General features: G+C 41.8%; 1 protein-coding gene across 1 annotated transcript in view; it reads right to left on the reverse strand.

Annotated features, from left to right (window-relative positions):
• ZNF407 (zinc finger protein 407) overlaps positions 1 to 19,240 on the reverse strand; it is a 441,625-nt gene that overhangs the window by 398,731 nt on the left and 23,654 nt on the right. The window contains exons 2-3 of the mRNA XM_039236390.1: positions 13,958 to 18,657; positions 8,060 to 8,174 (exon numbers count right to left, since the gene is read on the reverse strand). Coding sequence (XP_039092321.1) covers positions 8,060 to 8,174; positions 13,958 to 18,614 — 4,772 coding nt within the window. The 5' untranslated portion in view covers positions 18,615 to 18,657. The remainder of the gene's footprint in view (positions 1 to 8,059; positions 8,175 to 13,957; positions 18,658 to 19,240) is intronic.

Below are 19,240 nucleotides of genomic sequence, written 5' to 3' on the forward strand. Positions count from 1 at the left end.
CCACCACCTTTTGGACCAGCTCAATAGGCTCCTGCAGCATGTCAGTACTAAACGGTACTTCTTAAAATCAAATGGAAACAGCAATACAAAAACAATATTCTAAAAATTCACATACCCAGAGAGGAGCACTTGCTATGCCCGGAACCGCTGTTCCTTGGCTCTCTGGGAGTCCAGTAACGAAGACTGTGCTGGCTCTTGTTCAAATGCTACGACGCGAGCAGCAAGGGGAGCAGCAGTTCCCAGGGCCGAGTGAGGGCAGACGGCAGGTGCGGAGGCAGGGCCCAGGGGTGCCCACGAGAGAGGCACTCAAGGACTAAGACTGGGGGAAGGGTGCACATCACTAACCAATATGCATCGTTACACTGATGGTCCCCCACACACGTGACCTGCACACGGAAACACAACGGCAACACCAACGTCCAAGGCCCCAGCAACACAGGACATCTGCGGCATGGCCACACAACTCTACGTCCCTGCAATTGTTATCTGGAACTATGCTTCCGTAGGTTACACGGAACTGGGATCAACCTGTTGTCATCACAATTATCCACAATCAGTAACATCCCTATTTGAAATTACAAACGGTGAAATTCTCATAAAAATAACTTTGCAGCTGACCCCCATGCCCCTTGATTCCTAGCAGACTCTCCACTCCCTCCCCTCCCTGAAGCTCACAGTCCAGAAAACTGGGAGACAGGAGACAAGTCACAAAGGAGTGGTGGAAGGGCCAGGACTCAATAGCCAACATGGCACAATTCTGCGACCAGCCCCGCCTGCCTCGCCCAGCCTTCCCCCCCAACCCCCCGGGGCGGGGGGGAGGGGGTCCTCCCTGCTTCACCTTCTCAACTCTGGCCGAGCTGACGTCCTTACAGGTACTGAACATCCCAAAACCCTGCCTGGCATGGGCTGCCCTGGTCACCTAACTCGCACTCACCTGCAGACCAAGTGCTAGCTCTCCAATGAAACCTAACCTTCTGAACTGGTCCAGGGAGACTTGGACATCTCTTCCTTTACCTGAACTTTCTCCTTCCATTTAAGCAGGTATTATTTTGATCATTTTAGCCCAAAGACTAACAGCACTAGCATGTACTGATGTTCCCTAACTGTTTATTTACTATTGTAAAAATCTTCCACTTCACCCCATCAGCCACTTACATACACTCCAGGAATTTCCTGCACTGCTCCTAATAGGTGACGCTACTCTATTCCTCATTCACTACTTCTGTTCTTTTGCTCCATCTACTAACACTGTCCACATTAGCCTTGTGAACACCTCCTCATCCTTTAACACCCCACTCAAACACAACCTCTCAAGGAAGCCTTTCCTGCCGTTCTTAAGCAGAACCAAGCACTCCCCATGCACCTCTGTCCCTTGCTCTTGCTCCTCATGTGTCCCTCTTCATGTCTGTCTCTCCTCCTTGGAGCACATGACAGCAAGGCCCCCCGCAAGCTGGTCTCTGGGCCTGCACAGAGAGGAAATTCTCAAGAACATGCCCTACAGGACATGAATGAAGACCTAAAGCAATGGTTACACTTCCCTCCTATCTACATTACCAACACCTCCTCTTACTCAGACTTAGACCAATCAAAGGGCAAAACATTTCAGAAAGTAAAGGACTTCCAGAAACATATGAGCAGGAAGAAGGAAGGGGAAACCAGGTTAACCTCCCCTCCAAAAGAAATCACAGGACAGGCAAAGGAAACCAGATGATTGGCTAACCCACTCCCCCCCCGCCCCAATATTCCACTGTGTGGATCAGAAGAGCCAGAGAATCCTGAGATTGCACAACTGGATTTAAACTCAGCACAGAACCATTTTAAAATAAAAATAAAACAAAAATGATTCAAGTCACTGTGATATGAATTTTTCACTGAAAAAGATCTGAGGCTAACGTTTTCGACTGCTACACCAAGGAATGACAATGTATACTGTATACTGTATTTCCATTCCATTATAGGCTGATGATACACACTGCCTTGAAATACACCCATTACCCACTCTTCCACAACAAAAATTCAAGAACACACTGCTATAAAACCGAGTAGGGTGTGGTGGTGGTGGCCAAGGTCTCTCTCTGTGCCCACTGTCCCACACTCACCCCCAAATCTACCCTGGATTTACAAGAGTTGCCTGTAAAATACCCTCGAATCATATCTGAGAAAGAGTGCTTTTTATTTTAACATCATAACTAAGATAGCTTTTAGACGTTCAAATTACAAAGTGATTTGTATATAAAAAATTTAAGACAATGTTCATTCACTAAACGGGACTTCAAGGACTCTAGCACCAGAGGAATAAACTAACAATGTTAATTTTGTATTCCTCGCTGACAGGAAGAGAGACAGTAATCACTACGTGACATTTTTAAATTTCAAACTAAGGGCAAAAATATATCATTAAACAAAAAGCATCAAAGCATCAAAATATTATATAGATAAAATATGTAATATACCCTTTATAATGAGAGTACTTGAATCTTAATTTAAATTTTTTACAAAACGGAGAGATGCTGCATTTCACATTGTTACAAGCATAATTCATGCCCGACCATAAAACAAACTCTTTCTATCTATATCTTTTTAACCAAAACAAGCAGCCGAACCAAATGCTTGTGTTATCTGGATACATCTGTAGATATGATGGCTGTAATTAATTGTTCAGCTAAAAATGCAATTCCATGGTGCTTTTAATGATTTAGGTATACACAGCTTTAGTTCTCAGAACAGACTAAAAATAGTGATTTTAATTTATTCCTGCTGCCTACAATTACCCACAACCATGTATTTTTAAATATTTCCAGCCTATAAAAATTACTAATTTTTGCCACTTGTGTTTATCTGCATTTAGACTTTGATTTGGATAAATTAAGCTCTCAAGTGTTCCTTGCTTTATGAAACTCTGCATGTTGTAGACTTCAACACAAATAAATGACTTGTACCATTAGAGGTTTAAATAATGTAATGTATTTCATGCTCAGCCTGAAGCTGGATTCCAATGAAGTTGCTAATGCACGTAATGATTAAGTGTAACTCAAATACTAACTGTGTTGTTGAAAACATGACAGGCAATAATTTGGTCTATTATATTCTGCCATTTAATTGCCTAGTACAGACATTCTCTGACACATTATGAAGCAATGATTTACAATTATTCAAGCTGCAAAGGTCAGAAAGTGACATTATAATCATCTACATAGAGATCCCTTCTAATGCACAAAAACTAGGTAATGCCACACACACACACACACACACACACACAGAGTTTAACTGCATTAGTAACTTTCTATTTAAGGTTTCTTAAGCCAAATAAGAATAAACAGCTCATAAGCACATTAATACGCAACAGAAAATGTCTAGAATCTTTTCATGAACCCGGATGTAACAGACTTAAGAAAATGCCCTTACACTCTCCCGATTAGGTAAGTTCTACTCAACTACTTAACTCCACACACAAGATTCAAGACCAGACCCAGGGAAGTCCCTCAGAAAACAACATAATCCTCAGACTATGCATTCCGGGGTCTCTGTAAATTACAGCGTGCACCGGTCAGCTAGCACTTCTGAGGGTTACAGAAATCACAGGCTACTTACTAGTTTGCTACTCTTTTTTTTCCCCCTAAGTAACTGTTCATAAAAAACAAAAACAGTGATTGAAGCTGATCAATCGTCACCCCTCTCGTCCTAATGAAAAGATAATAATATCCACACCTGTCTTGGCACTTAATTCTATTACACCATGTTCAATTTGTAACCACTCAAGTGCAATAAATTATCAACACATGCACAACAATGGGGAAGAATAATAAAATTACTGAAAACAACGCTTTAATGTGAGAAAGTGAAACAGAGAGAGAGACACAAAAACAGACTGAATTCCAGAATGTTGAAGGAAAATACCATGCAAGCAAGTTTTCAAAAGAACATAAACCTGAGCAAAAGCAGAAAACAAAAGTGGCTAGGGGCTCAGAGGACGTAAATTATAGTTATTACGTTTTGGGGAAAACAACCTAGAGAGAAAAAATTAAGTACAAATTAAAGTAAGCAACCAAAACAACAGATAATGCACAAAGCAGAAAAAATTTTTAATAAAAATAAATGAAAAAATAAAAGGACAGTTAAAAGTAAGGAAACAGTGGTCTACTCTTACTAGTGCATAATTTGACTCCATCACTAAAAATACTTTTAATCTCAAGTTTACCATCTGTACAATGGGGATAATACACATGAGATGATCAATATCATGACACAATGAGATCAACAAATGAGATGAATGTTAATGGAGGTGAACACCAAACCACAGCACCACATAAACACTATTTATCATTGATAGTATCACATACAGTGTTACATGTGTGGATACACACAGAGACAGAGAGACTTAAATTTAAACAGATTTAACAAAACATGGGGTTTATAAGCCACTGAGATTTCAAGTTGTGTTTTTAGGAGTCAAATGTAGAAACCACTGATTTAGTGAAATATGTTTCACTTATTTCTACACATATGTTCCCAACAAACGTGACTCACTTCCACAGAGAAGTGTTCTATTATTTCTTATTCTCTCCCCCACTAGCCCCTGTCAGATCCACAGCACGTGCTCATGTGAACTACCCATTCTGGGCTGAATATAAATACACCTATGCTCTATAAAGTTCCTCTTGAGATCACATTCACATGTAAGAAAACATTAAGAAATGTATTCTTCAAAAGCTCCTCCTCCTAAAAGTGAAAGTAAAATAAAAGACTTCTAAATAAAGTGATCAATAACAGGTTCTTAAAACAAGAAGTGCAAAGCAACGCATTTTTGAAATTTTTACAACAGGAGCACATAAACCATGGGTACACAACACTCAAATCCTGAATTCTGTACCTTAGCTACCTGATAGGAATTAGACCTCTAACACATGCAGCTACTTTTGTGAAACTAACTCAAATTTATGATACACCGTAGCTAAGATCTGCTGATGAGGTAGAGAAAATCATCTTAAAATCCAACTTAAAGATTCAAAGAAAAATCACTGTAGGTCCAAACAACTGAAATAAAAGTTTAAAAGGCAGCCTTTGTTAAGGCAAGAGCTAACACAACTCTTCAGGCAAGCTTTAGTAGAAGTATACAAGATACATATCTGATGAGCATCTATAACCTTCTTCTAGAAAGATCTATAAAGACATGAAAAACCAATTACAAAGAATCTAATGTTGTGCTCAGTTCAACAAAATGCACGGTTTGTTATTTCCATCCATTTCACTATAAAATATGAGCTTTTTTCAAGAAAAGCAAGCATCACTAAGACAAAACAATCCAACATTGTAATAACTTCATTTCTAATATGTCTGCTCCATTGTTTTTATATATTATTAGTCAGTCAGAACTATTTGGAAAACAGTTGATTTTCTTGCAATTCAGGTAATGAAAAGGTTATTCATAAAATTCTAAAAGCAGAGATGAAGATACTAAGTATTACAGAAAGGAAAACACAGCGCAGGACCTTCTGTTTGTGACAAAATTATAGAGTTAATGTTCCTGAAAGATCACTTCACCTTTTAAAGCATGGGTTTTTTTTTTTAAAGGTAAAATTTATAGCAATTAGAGCTAATGAAGAAACGCAGCACGAGCTGCTTATGTTCGGGAACTAATAGGTCCACTGAGCGTCTCCAAGACTATTTACATCAATGATAATGGATTGACACTGTCACTGATTGACACTGTCACTAATGTCAACGTACCAATGCCACCGCCACTAACCTGATAGCCAACTCTTGCTTTTTATCATGTTTCTCACTTCAATTTTTAACCTCCATACCGCCCCGTCCGTTGGAAACACAGGAAGTACAGAACGCGCTGTCATACTTTTTCTTTCCCCTAAAAGGCTTCTAACTCATTACTGCTCTGTTTCAACTCCACAGGCCAACAAGCCTTCTTCAGTTTACTACAATCTTCAGAACTTTTAGCTTTGCTGTGAAAACATGTACCCTAGAAAAATTATTGTTCTATAACTTTTAAATCAAATTTCACTTACAAAAAATTAAGACAACTATTATTTCAAAGTCAAATAAGGGGCGCCTGGGGGGCTCAGTAGATTAAGCGTCCGACTTTGGCTCAGGTCATGATCTCATGGTTTGTGGGTTCGAGCCCCGCGTCAGGCTCTGTGCTGAGGCTAGCTCAGAACCTGGAGCCTGTCTTCAGATTCTGTATCTCTCTCTCTGACCCTCCCCTGCTCATGCTCTCTCTCTCTCTCTCTCTGACTCTCAAAAATAAATAAAAAACATTAAAAAAAACATAAAGTCAAATAAAATTCAATGACTGCCATAATTCTCACAGATACAATTTGGGAACCTAGATGGTTTCTCCCAGGCTCACACGCGTATGCAGACCTCTGAGGCCTCAGTACACAACTCAATACACATACATGTATTCATAACTCTTCATCTTGGGAATCAAATATATAGACCACAAGCGTAACATGTCAGTGGTGTGTGGTAACAAGTAATGAGCCAAGTGAGTTTAAAAAGGACAATCAAAGCCAATTGATCTTGTACTGTTTTTGATGCTACTTAGTTCAGAAACTATTCTCTGAAAAAGTTTCTTCTTCTCCTTCCCAAGACTTAGTAACCTTAATAAGAAAATGGATGGAATTAGATTTCTAATAACAGAGCACGGAAAAACTGCCTCCATATTTTGAGGACACAAGGAAGAAACTGCTCAGTGTCACCTAACAGCAAATTTTCACTGGAGTCAGGGCCTTCCTCCTTCCTACAACTCATATGGTAAAAACAGTAAGACATCTTTTAAAATTCCAGGACCTAGAGCCATTAAAGTGAACCATTTGGCACTCAACCCTTGCAGCTAAAACCAGTAGCAACAAAACTCATTCCCCCACTGATCTTCAGGGGGCTTGAGGGCAAAGGTTCATCTTCATTTACTTTAGCTGCAAGTCACTGAACCATCAATTCTGCCAATGAATAAATCACAGACCATGGTTAATAAAACTGCTTGCAAAGTTATTTGTAAAACTATCTTAAGGGTCAAAAAACGCAATGGCATCCTGGGATGAAATTACTGCCCAACAAAAGACAGAAGCTGTTTTTGACTAAAAGATATTTACCCAGTGGTGCCAAACAGAAAGAAGATTCTTCCGCTAAAAAGGGAAATCTAATATAACATGTGCACAGTCCATAACTTAATTGAGCCTGTAGTATTTAGGGAATCAGCCATGAGAACTGCACGTTTCTCAGGTTTACAGAAAGTGTTTTCATATGATGCACTTATTAGTTAATTTCTCCAGCATAATAGCATTAAAATATATTTTTAATCAGAGGGAGGGTATTAAAATCCAGCTCTGAATGTCCTATGATATACCACAGATGTCACGGCATTTTAAAACCTTTTAAACATTTCTGCTAAATTAATTAGTTGTGCATTAAGGCATCTCATTGCTTCCTATTAAACGCAACACATCTGAGTGACAGTTTAACACCAGCAACGATTCTTTAGAGGAAGAGCCATTAGCTAAAAATGGCAAACAAGTTTTGAAATAAAGTTACACAAAAACATACAATATACACTGTTTATTTAAGCTTCATCTCTGCAACCATCAGTAACCAACTGTCTGAAACTGCATCTTTTTCTGCCTTTCTCCTTATGGAATATGTCCAGTATATCTAGCCATTAATGTGATTAAAAATTAAAGCAGTGTGGCAAAAGAAAAAAAATACATATACACTCCTAAAGCGGTATTATATTTTTTTTTTTATGTCTTTAAATGGAATTTACAGTTCTCTCTGGCAATGGGAATGAACATCCTATAATTTAGTCAATTTACAGATTACAGGTTCAAATTGACCTTGTAGCCCATAAAATTGCTCATCTTCAGCAGAGGATTAGAAGTGGGAGAAGAATGTCATAACTGTATTTAAGGAATTTACCATAACAATGGAAAGGAGGGTACGCATGCATAATTTTAGCCACTCTCACTCGGATCAGTTCTGAACTCTGAAACAATGGCTATCCCGCACGCGGTCCCTGGCTCACCAGGCAGAGCCAGCTCGATCTACTCACCCACAGACATGACACTTGTACTCCCTCATCCCAAGGTGCCTTTTGACATGGTTTCTGGCATCGCCAAGCTGAGCTGTTGCGAAATGGCATATCTTGCACTTGAATGGTTTTGATCCTGAGTAAATTTAACATAAAATATGATTTGAATTTGAATAACACATTACTGATAGTTTAAAAAGAGGCCTAGATCTTAAATCATACTTTTCATCCGATTAGAAATTTCTGGCCCCAAAACGGAATACTTGCATTCCTTTCTAACTTGAATAGACCTGCATTCCGTAATTATTCCACCAAGAAGACTTTAATGTTTCAGGGAGTGTTCCTAACTTTCAGTAATAACACTCCTAAGATTTAAAGACCAATGTGATACCGCTGAGCAGTACGAAGCGTATCAGGTGAACTAAGTAATTTTAAATATTTTTCTACCAATTCACAAAAACATCTTTAAAAGTCGCTCAACATTTAAAATGGAACACTATAAAACACAAACGCATACAGAGTAGCTGACATTTTTTTAAAGTATATTTATCATCAAATAAATTCCTCACCAGCCACCTCCCTTCCTACTATTTCTGCAGCTTTGAATTTATTCACATTAAGAATGGCATTTCAGATTTTTTTTCTGACATTTATCCCAAGTGATTCACTATATTACTATTTTAAGAGCACAGAGTGTAAGAATATACAACGGATAAGTTATCTGCTTTTATGATCACTTTATAGTCAACAATCTGTGATGATTCTGCAAACCAGGAGGTACTGACCTTTTATTTATTACTGATTTCAAGAACAAATACTTCATCATATAAAGCATAGTACCAACAATTTTTTTTTTAATTTCATAAAGAAATAAGATTAACCTATACTCAAAACTGAGAAAACAAACTGATTTCAGAGTCGACAAACATGGCATCGGTATTAGGTAGACTAGAGCTGGAACACAGTTACTCACAGATAGTCGGTACCCACATGAATGAGAAGCAATACTCCTTTAACAAGCATATACCACTTTTTCAATTTTCTAACCACTAAGTCCTCAAACAAATAAATCAAAATCATAAAAACCACAGTCTAGAATCAGTACAACATGTTTCCAGATCTTTCGTATCATGTTTAGTACCTATCTGGTGAAGTACCTCTTCCAATAGAGTTAGACAGAATATGAAATATGTGAACTTCAATAAATATACAAAAAGAGCTCAAATAAAAAAATTGCAATAAATCACATTTGATCAATGAACCTTTGTGCAGTGCCCTTGAAAAATATAATCCTCCAAGAATACTTTGTTGAAATTGAAGCACTCAGTAAAAAATTTTAGAGTCTTAAATTTCAATTTAATTCCCAAAAGCTGACAAAAAAAGTGAAGCATTTAATTTTAATCTTCTAACAGAAATAAAAAAGTCAACAGTACTAAGCACGGGCAGACAAGGTTGAATACTTCACAGTTCAATGACAATGAAGCCAGATCTCTTAATACTTTCACTGCTGCTGTTAGAAGTAGATGTAAAATATATTTAGCACCTGAATGGTTATATCTAGTCAGCTTTATCTGTTTAAATGTCAACAGCAGGTTGAGACCACAGCTTGCAGTGATCACACCCTATCAATCACATTAGAAACTACAGTTTATTTAAATGATTCTGATAAAACTAAGCCTATCACTACCTGGAAACATTTCATCTGACACAGAATTCTATAAAGGGACATATAAAAGAAGAGAGTGAGAAGAACCAATTTACCTGTACTTTAAACTGAAATGCATTTAGGTAATTAGGAAATTATTAATTAACAATAGCACCAGGACTCCAACCAAAGACAATACAGCTCTCTTGACATTTGCATGACACTGTTGGTAAAAGGCTTTTACAGTATCCTGTAGCCCTAAGTTTCCTCACGCGCGCCCTGCACTGGCCCTGCGAGGAGTCCCACCTGAGCCAGTGCACCTGCCACGGGGGCTGGACACAGACCCTTCCCTCCACAGGACGAGGCTCCTCAGTGAAGACCTCTAGTTCTTCTAGGTCCCAGTGATCACTGCTCCGGTGCTGACAGCACGTTAATGAGTTACCCTGCTGACTGCTTTCATGCAGAAATCACTGAGGTCCTGACTATTTTTCACATCTTCTATTCAGAACAGACTGTGTTAACATCTCCTTTCTATGCCATAAAAATTCCAGGGAACTGGAGATCATACTTTCCTGCCTAAGGGAAAAAAAAAAAAAAAGAGTCCTCTTTTTTCTAATATGTTTCCAGTTTGAAGCTGGCTACGCACATCCCAAGATGAATCCAGGCATACTGTTAGTGAGGCAAAATCTGTACAGTTATGTATTTCTCCATTTGTCTTGTTCACAAGTATACTGTGATTATTATAAACTGTCAATATTACTTTAAATAGTTCCATTCCTGGGAACAGCATTATCCTCACTGGGTTGTTTTGTTTTTTTTTTTTCTTTTAATTTGGCCTCTGAGGGTTATTATTTTACTTTTTTTAGTATGTATTTATTCTTGAGAGAGAGACAGACAGACAGAATGTGTGTGGGGAAGGGGCAAAGAGAGAGGGAGACACAGAATCTGAAATAGGCTCCAGGCTCTGAGCTGTCAGCACAGAGCCCAACACGAGGCTCGAACCCACAAACCAGGAGATCGTGACCTGAGCCAAGGTCAGACACTTAACCCACTGAGCCACCCAGGTGCCCGTCTGAGGTTTTGAAAGGGAAAAACAAAAGGGACTCTCTAGTTTTCTGGCACCTTACAATTGTACCAAAAGAATTCCAAAGACTTCTAAAACTAACTCTTCACCCAGACCTACACGGGCGCTCCTCTGAATCAGGCACTGCCAACTGCTGGGTGTGCACGGATGTGACATCAACATTTAAAACGTGATATGAAAACTTTAGGTCTTAAAGAATGAAGTACAATGTACAGAACTTCCCAATGACAGCCTCCATGCTATAATCCTCCCTAAACTCTGAAAACTTCCTTCCATCCTTCATCCCCTCATTCAGCAAACGACACTGGGAGCCAGGTCCGGGAGGGGCCCAGAGACCAGTGCTGACCAGCGCCAAGCCCCTGCTGGGGCTATGCTCAGAGTCAACAGACCACCTCTCCTCACCACCTCTTCTTAAGCTGATTCAGCTTCTAAACTGCCGGACAGATACTAAATGCAACACTACCAGCCAGCTGTAGCCTGAGAATTTTTCAGTGAGGTCACACAGCTCTCCACCTCCCTGAATATGAACATTTCCAAACAGCGCACGTGACCAGTGTACTCAGAACACCAAAGGAAGGGTTTCCGACTGTCTTCTAACTGACATCTGCCACATTATAAGAAAGTAAAGCTCTGGGGCACCTGGTGGCTCAGTCGGTTAAACAACCGACTTCGACTCGGGTCACGATCTCACAGTTTGTGAGTTTGAGCCCCACATTGGGCTCCGTGCTGACGGCTCAGAGCACGAAGCCTCCTTCAGATTCTGTGTCTCCCTCTCTCTATCTCTCCCGCTCCCCTGCTCATGCTCTGTCTCTCTCTAAAATAAATAAGTATTAAAAAAATTCTTTTTAAAGGGAAAAGAAAGTAAAGCTCTAACCAACGGAATAACGCAGGAGAGGAAACGCACTGCTCCGAATGTAACGGGAAAGGCAACACTGCCCTTTCTGGTCTTGCTGATGACTTCACACCAGCAAAGGCACAGGAAAACTCTGGGATGCTTTTTTCCTACAATTCTTGATAACCAAAACTCATTTATTTCTTAGAGTGCTGCTTTTATCGCGCTAAGGATGGGAAGGAAAGGTTACATGAAATAGGGAGTAAATCACCAAATATGAAAACAGGGATTGGAAGAGTAAGTCCTTTTCCGGTTAACCATCAATAACAGTCCCTGCATTACTACTTCATGGACATAAGCAAAGGATCAGAAAAGCAATTCATTTTAAAATGCCCCAAGAAAAAAACCTTGGATTAAAATTGGGAGAGCGACATCCCCCAAAAAGTGGCTTGCAGAATTGCGAGGGGAGGACTGGCACTGTAACTCAGGAAGGGGGCTCTCTGTGGTGCTTGGGAACACAATAACAATGTGCTTGCAGATAAGCCAAGCAGAAGATGTTAAAAAGTATGCTAACTTTTACTAAATGTTACAATCAATGATGTAACTTATATAAGTAGGGTTACTTTGTCACATATTGATAGTTACCTCACTTTCACATCCACATTAACTTGATTTTAAATGCAATTAATACATATAGTCAAGGAAGACTAATGGACTACATTCTGCACTTAACCTAGTGGACGTTTTCAAATGGCACAAGTGACCAGTGCAAACCTATTTTGCATTGTAAACGACTAAATAAATCTTAATGGATTAAGAATGATCAGCTATCAACACACAAGGGAAATTAAGTGCTGAAATGCCTACATTGATTATTTTAAATTATTAGCCTTACTCTGTTCTTGAATTTGTATGCTTTTAGTGAGCTTTAACACATTTACAAGACTTATTGACTATAATTACAAGAGAATTCAAGTAATGGACACATCAATTATAAGCAACATGTCTTGACCAGACAGTTGCATAAAGAATTCTAAAAAGAGGTCCATTAGCATCTTTCTCTTAGTTTTTATTCAGTTTTATCTGCCTTAAGAGAGCATGTTAAGAAAGTACACACTTTCTACACACGTGAACAAGCCTGATTTCTAAAATCCATATCATTTCATAAAGTAAACTGCAAGCACAGTGCTGACAGAGATATTAATAATGCCAACAAACAGAATCTGGATTTATTTACTCCCCAACAGCTCCCCTACAGGAAGAGTCAGGACCAGGAACACAATGTTTATATTTACCTAGATTAATCTGATGCAGGTTGTCCCGTTACTTTCTTCAATAAGAAACTTTTATCTGTCTTTAATCTCCCTAAACTAGCAATGTTTCACACTCTTTTGTCTTCCTCCTTGTAACCATGCACTAAGTTTCAAAAACTGCAAGAATTTAAAGTATAGCTTTAATAATAAGCCATTATTTAAAAGTACAGTAAAATAAACCTTACAGTTTTAATGAAAATATGTTCATTGAAATGTGAATTTATTATTCAAATCCACTCATAAATTCAACCATGGAGACAGAACTTGTCTAAGCAGAGCACAATGATTTAGAAAAGCTGTCTATTTAAAATAAAGAATGTATGGCAGGTTTATAGAAACAGTGCAGTGAATTTTTACATAAATTTAGAACAGTGGCTTATGCATTTTCCACAAAAAAAAAAAGTTTAAAAAAAATTTCCACCCCAAATTAAACATTAAGATGGAACCCTACATCTGACAGAGCAGAGAAGCTGCATCCGGTGCTGCCTTCATGAAAACCACACCCCAGGACTCGCTAACTTCAGGAAGTGCCCCTGACTCTGACCCAGAAAGTAGAATCTTCTTGCCTGCGAGTTACACTTTTCAAAATAAACCATATGAATAATCTTAAATTCCCCCAAACCTAAGAAAATTTGTATTTCATTCCTCAAAAGCCATTTAATGTGTCCTCCGAAATGCACGGGGCCACTTGGTTAGCTGCCTTGGAAAACCGAACAATGAGAATGAAGAAAACAACCGAAAAGCTGTTCAGAGGCGGGAATTTAACAAAGGCATCAAAGGGGAAAGGCTTTTTGATGGAGTGAAAAGACATCTGTCAAATCAGCTGCCTTGGAATCACTAAGGCCCAATTAACTTTGGAAACGTCAGACATCAACAGTGACGTGTGGCAGATGTCCAGAGTGTGTGCAATGGGGTGACATGAGTCGGGGGGAAGACCAAAAGGCAAGCCTACTAAGGACTCCACGTTCGGATGGGAACCAATGTCCCAACTTTACCATTCGTTTGCACTCTCTAGGTAAACACAGGTTTGCTGAAGCGTACGTACCTGTGTGAGTGCGAATGTGTGCTAGGAATGCCATCGAATTGCTACTTCGACACATCTTGCCGCAATATTTGCAAACGTTTCCCTGATTTTCTTCTCTCTCGCGGTTGATTTGCTCAGTGTCTTCCACTATGTACTTATTCACCTCCCGCAGCAGTTCTTCATGCTGCCCTTTAATATGGAGAAATAAATTCTGTTCTGAATCAAAGGGCTCCGTGCACTTGACACATTTAAACGTGGCCCCCCCCTCAGGAAGCTCCTCCACGCTGGCCTGCTCATTCCTCATGTGACCAGCACTAGCCAAGTGCTGATGAAGGTTGCTCTCGGTATAGAATGACTTTCCACACAGCAAACAATGAAAGTGCTTCTCTTTAGTAGGGTGCTTCATGGCTATGTGCACATTCAGTCCGCTCAAACCATCTGCTAAGAAGCCACAATCATCACAACGAATTCGTGTGGATTCACCAAAGGAACCACCTTCAGATTTTTTCTTTTTCACTCCTTGGGCACAGTCTTTTAAGGGCAACTCACTAATCCTCACGCCTGTGGTTAGGAGACGCTCTTCAGACTGGTCTAACAACTCACCATCTTCAGGGCTCTTTATTCTTATTATGGAAGAATCAAACCGGCCAAAACTATACATGGCCTGTCCTTTGTCATCAATACTGATTATAGTTTCATAAACATCATTGCTTTCAACAGTGCTATCCGAAGCTGGACCATCCTCTTCCAAGATAATTTTAGTTTCATGTTGGGAATCCATCAGAATCTCCTTGTTCTCCCGAACGGGGTCATCTTGGGTATCTTTCAAGTCCTCTGAACTCTGCACACTTCCAGCATCGTTCTGACCACTGCTCTCCAGGCCCTGCTCCTGGCTCGTCCTTGTCATCACAACAGGGACGGTGCTTTCGGCCGGATGCCCTCCGTCTAGGCCTCCAGGACATCCGTGTTTGCTAAGGACCTCATCCGCAGTCTCGCCCACATGTCCCATGTCACTCCCGCCACCCGTGCTTGGACCACCAATGTCATTCAACATGCTGTGGGTTCTCTGCACTGTTTCATACTCCAAAGCTGAACTTCCTGCATTTTCACTCTGAAATCTGCTCGGGGAGCCACAGTTAGAGGCAATATTAAGGGACACCACGTCCTCTGGTTTCAGAGCTTTTTCGTTGACAAGGGGCTGTTGGAAAGTTTCACAAAAGGAATGCTCTTCACTGAGATTAGATTCTTCTTCAGTCTCAATTTCTACAGAGTCGGGAGCACGGAGTACCTTAGACACATCCAGATTAACATTCTCATCCAAAACGGAACAATCGGCGGTACTTCTAGATTTCAGAATTTCTTCAGAGGGTTGGTCTGAAATCACTTGATAGTCTTCAGAATTTTGCTGATGCTGCTCTTTGGGTATAATGATATTCTTGGGCATGTCTGCAGAACTTGCTTCTACGTCTGAAGAGTTCAGGTAAGACTGCCTCTTCACCTTGTGTTTTTCTGTTGCCGCATGCCTCGTCATCTCTCGACGGGTCACAGCGTAGTAATCGCAGGCCATGCAGTAAAAAGCAAATTCTTTCGTATGCTTCCGTTTTATGTGCAGCTCTAGAGAAGCAGAAGAGTGGGCATTAAACTCACAGTGTGCACACTTATTATCACTTGCACCCGTCGCGTCCCCCTGCTGGACAGGGCCCTCTGGTTCCAGACACATCTGTTCCTTTTTATCAGGAAGATGACTGTCAGCTTCCCCATCCACAGAATGATATTCATTTTCCACATCGACTTCAGCTGGATTTCCGTGCTCTGCTGCTGGCTTTTCTGAAACGGACGCGTCTGATTCAGCGGACCTGGTAACGTGCTCCCCTGAGACCACTGACGTGACATTCTTTCCACAGGATTCGAGGTTGCCCCCTTCAGGGCCGACAATGATGTCTGAACTCTGTTTGCCACTGGCTTCTACTTCTACCCGTCCTTTATGCTTCTTAGTAGCACAGTGGCGCTCCATATCCCCCTTGGTTACGGTGTAATACTTACACACTTTGCACAAATAACTGTATTGGTGACTGTGCTTCCGTCGAATGTGAACAGTCAGGTTTGTAATGCTAGAGGCCAAGAGACCACAGTGAGAACATGTCCGTGAGAGGTTACCTTTTGGTCTCCCTCTCTTCGGGGTGGCGGTCAAAGCGACCTCCCCCTCTTTGGTCATCTCACCAGACTGCGACAGTTCCTTGGTGGTCAGCATGCTCTTTTCGAGGCAGACATGCTCCTGTAACTGCATACCTTCAACGTGGCCTTCTACCCTTCCGTTCCCGGAAACCTGAAACTCTTCTTTCTTATCATTTGCACCTATACACACCCTTTCAATACATTCTTCAAAACTTAAGCCAATATTATTTTTCTTGGCATTTTCGAGATGCTTGCTTCTCTTAATGTGCTTCTCCATGCCTTCTTTGCTCAATGAGTAAAGATTACATGCTTTACAAAGAAAGTGATAGTCCTGACCGTGTCGGAGCTTTATGTGTCTTGTGAGAACAGTGGAAGACCTTGTTTTATAAAAACACTTCTTACACTGAAACTGGGGCTTACTTGAATGCCTTACTTCATGTCCATGGCTCACCCGGCACTTGGCAGGGTCTTCCTGCACTGCCTTACCCGACTCACTCACAGAATCTTTCGTACTCTCTGATTCTAAAGTACTTAAGGGTAAAGACTGTGAGACCAAATCATTGTTAAGTGGTTGAGAAGTCTTTGGTTGAACCAGTAAACGAATATGCTTCTCAGTTGTTCTGTGCTCCTCCAGGCCCTCCTGTGACAGGAAGAACAGACTGCACGGAGCACAGAGAAAACACAGATTGTGCTTTTCCTGCATGTGCTCTCTAAGCTGTAGTTCATTCTCAGAACTAAACGAACAGCACTGACAAGTGAGGACAGTGGCCGTGGGCTGGTGCTGGCTGTCGTACAAACGCCTGTCTGAGCCCCTCCTCGACGGGCCGGACAAGTCACGCTCCTGGCAGCGAACCTTCACCTCTCCGGAGGGGCGCTCCTCCCCGCGCGTCTCCAGCTCTGTCCTATCTGTCGCTACCTGAGCACAGTCTGTGCCAGGACACGTCTGAAGATCGGCAGCTGGCCTCGCGGTGGGGAAGTCAGAGGAGCACGCGAGACGGGAACCTCTTCCGTCCTGCTTCGGGTCCCGCATTTCTGAAGAAGTTGCACACGGACTGCGGACACTGCCACTCGCAGACACAGCATCGCCTGTTTTCACCTGGGTTCTCAAGTGTTTCATATATGCCCTCTGGGCATCAGTAGTTGCTCTTTTACTAATCCCTAACAGAGTAAACCTTTTCTTTGCCTGGCCTTTTAAGGAAAAAGTGCCACTTCGTCGACGGAAGCTGCCGCCCAACGTGAGGACGTTTCGCTCGGGTCTCGGTCTTGAGGTTGCACTGATACCGTGTGCTGCCTGTAGGCTATTTCTGGTAGATTCCAATTTACCTAAGAGGCCCTCTGAGCTTACCAAAGCTAACTTTTTAGTTTTACCCTGGTTTTCAGGATTTCGAGCTATGCTGAGAGAAGTTACGTTTTCTTCAACAAGCTCTACATTCTCCGACGGAGTATTCCTGGATGCCACCATTTCAACAAGCAGCTCACTGCTACTTCCACTTTGCTTAGAAACGCTTGCTCTGAAATCCTTAAATTTGCTTCCGACACTCCGTAATCCTTTTGAATCACTAGCCTTTGCTATTGGTTTAGAAGCTCTCGGTTTTACGCGAACATTTTTGGCTCCCATGGAACAAGATTTCTTAGGAAAGGGCTGCTTGGTTAAGATCTGTACAAATCCTCCACGAGCAGCAAGATTCTGACGCCGGAGGTGCGTCTTGCCAAGATAATGTGCGTTCAACAGGTTTTCTTCCACGCACTGGAAGCCACAGAGATCGCAGGAGAAGAGCTGCTGTGGCCCGTGGGCCTGCCGGACGTGCGTGTGCAGCGCCATGCTGCTCTCGGCCTTGTGGCTGCAGTGACAGCACGCGTGTTCCCTCGGGGGCTGCAGGTGACACTCGGCATGCTTTTCCAAATCTGAGCAGGAGGAAAACAGGTGACCGCATACGTCGCACTTGAGAACCGCATCCACGTTTCCAACAGTACAGCTGACACCGATCTCTTCCAGGGGCAAAGGGGAGTCTCTTTCCGGGCCAAGGGAAACCATTTCCTGAGCAGACGTCTTTTCGGTGTCTGTTCTCAGAGAGACAGCATCCGTGGAGCGGAGACTGCAGGGCGGGGAGAAGGCACCGGGGAGACACGTGCCTCCGTCGAGGCGATCGTCCGGGAGCGTCTCCTTCACGGTCCCGCCCAACGGGATGCGCACCTCGGGGACTGTGCTCTCAGAAGCTTCTAGCCCGTGAACGCCCTGCACCTCACACTGTAGGTGCTCAGCCTCGGCTGATAATTTCATTCGCTTGGAAGCATGCTTGTTCCCATCTTGCCCCACGGTGGCACTGCTAAAGTCTGAGGACTCAGGAAAACCTCTCTTGCTGGTGGAATTCTCAGAGGAATTTGCTATCACATCAAATACGGGTCCACAGTCTTCATGAGATGAAACACTGCTGGAGTCTTTTGCTTCTGTGTTTGTATTTTCATCCTCATCATTCTCTGGCTTCTTCTCGGTGTCCATCATTAATAATGCCGTGCGTCAGGGCGGCTCACTCGGCCCTCGTGACCTGCGAAGGAAGCAAACATAGTATCACACCTCTGCGCAGAAAGAACACACACACATTAGTCAGGCCACAAGTCAACATAAAGGGACACACTGAATGCAAAAGGCATCATAGTGTCAAGATTTCCTTTCTGTTGAGATGAACTTGATCCCATCGTGACGTCCTTACAAAGAGTGTGAAGTCAGTTTTGGGGACACGGCGGACTCAGGAAGCAACAACTGCGGCATCTCTGACTGAAAAAGTGTTCTCAGCCAGCTTGCAAAAATGCTCCCATGTTTCAATTCTCTTTACCAGTACATTTCGGCTCACTTTTTTTAAAAAGAGAAGCCCTCTTGTCAAGTTTCTTTTCAGTGAACACCCCCCCCCCCCCCCGACAAACACCTAAAACCAGACTTCTGTGAAGCAGGCCTGGAAGTCGGGCCTTCCCCTCGGTAGCCTCCCAACAGAAGCCCAAGCCCCAGGGAAAAAGGACCAGAGTTAAAGAACAACAGCTTCATCCTCCCCCGCAACAGCAAAGAGCCTTACCACGGTTTTCCTAAATATATCCTAACTAACAATATGCACATTCTCATCACACATCACTGTT

This window comes from Hyaena hyaena, unplaced genomic scaffold (genome assembly GCF_003009895.1).
Source record: "Hyaena hyaena isolate Hyena2069 unplaced genomic scaffold, ASM300989v1 scaffold_110, whole genome shotgun sequence".
Taxonomy (NCBI): domain Eukaryota; kingdom Metazoa; phylum Chordata; class Mammalia; order Carnivora; family Hyaenidae; genus Hyaena; species Hyaena hyaena.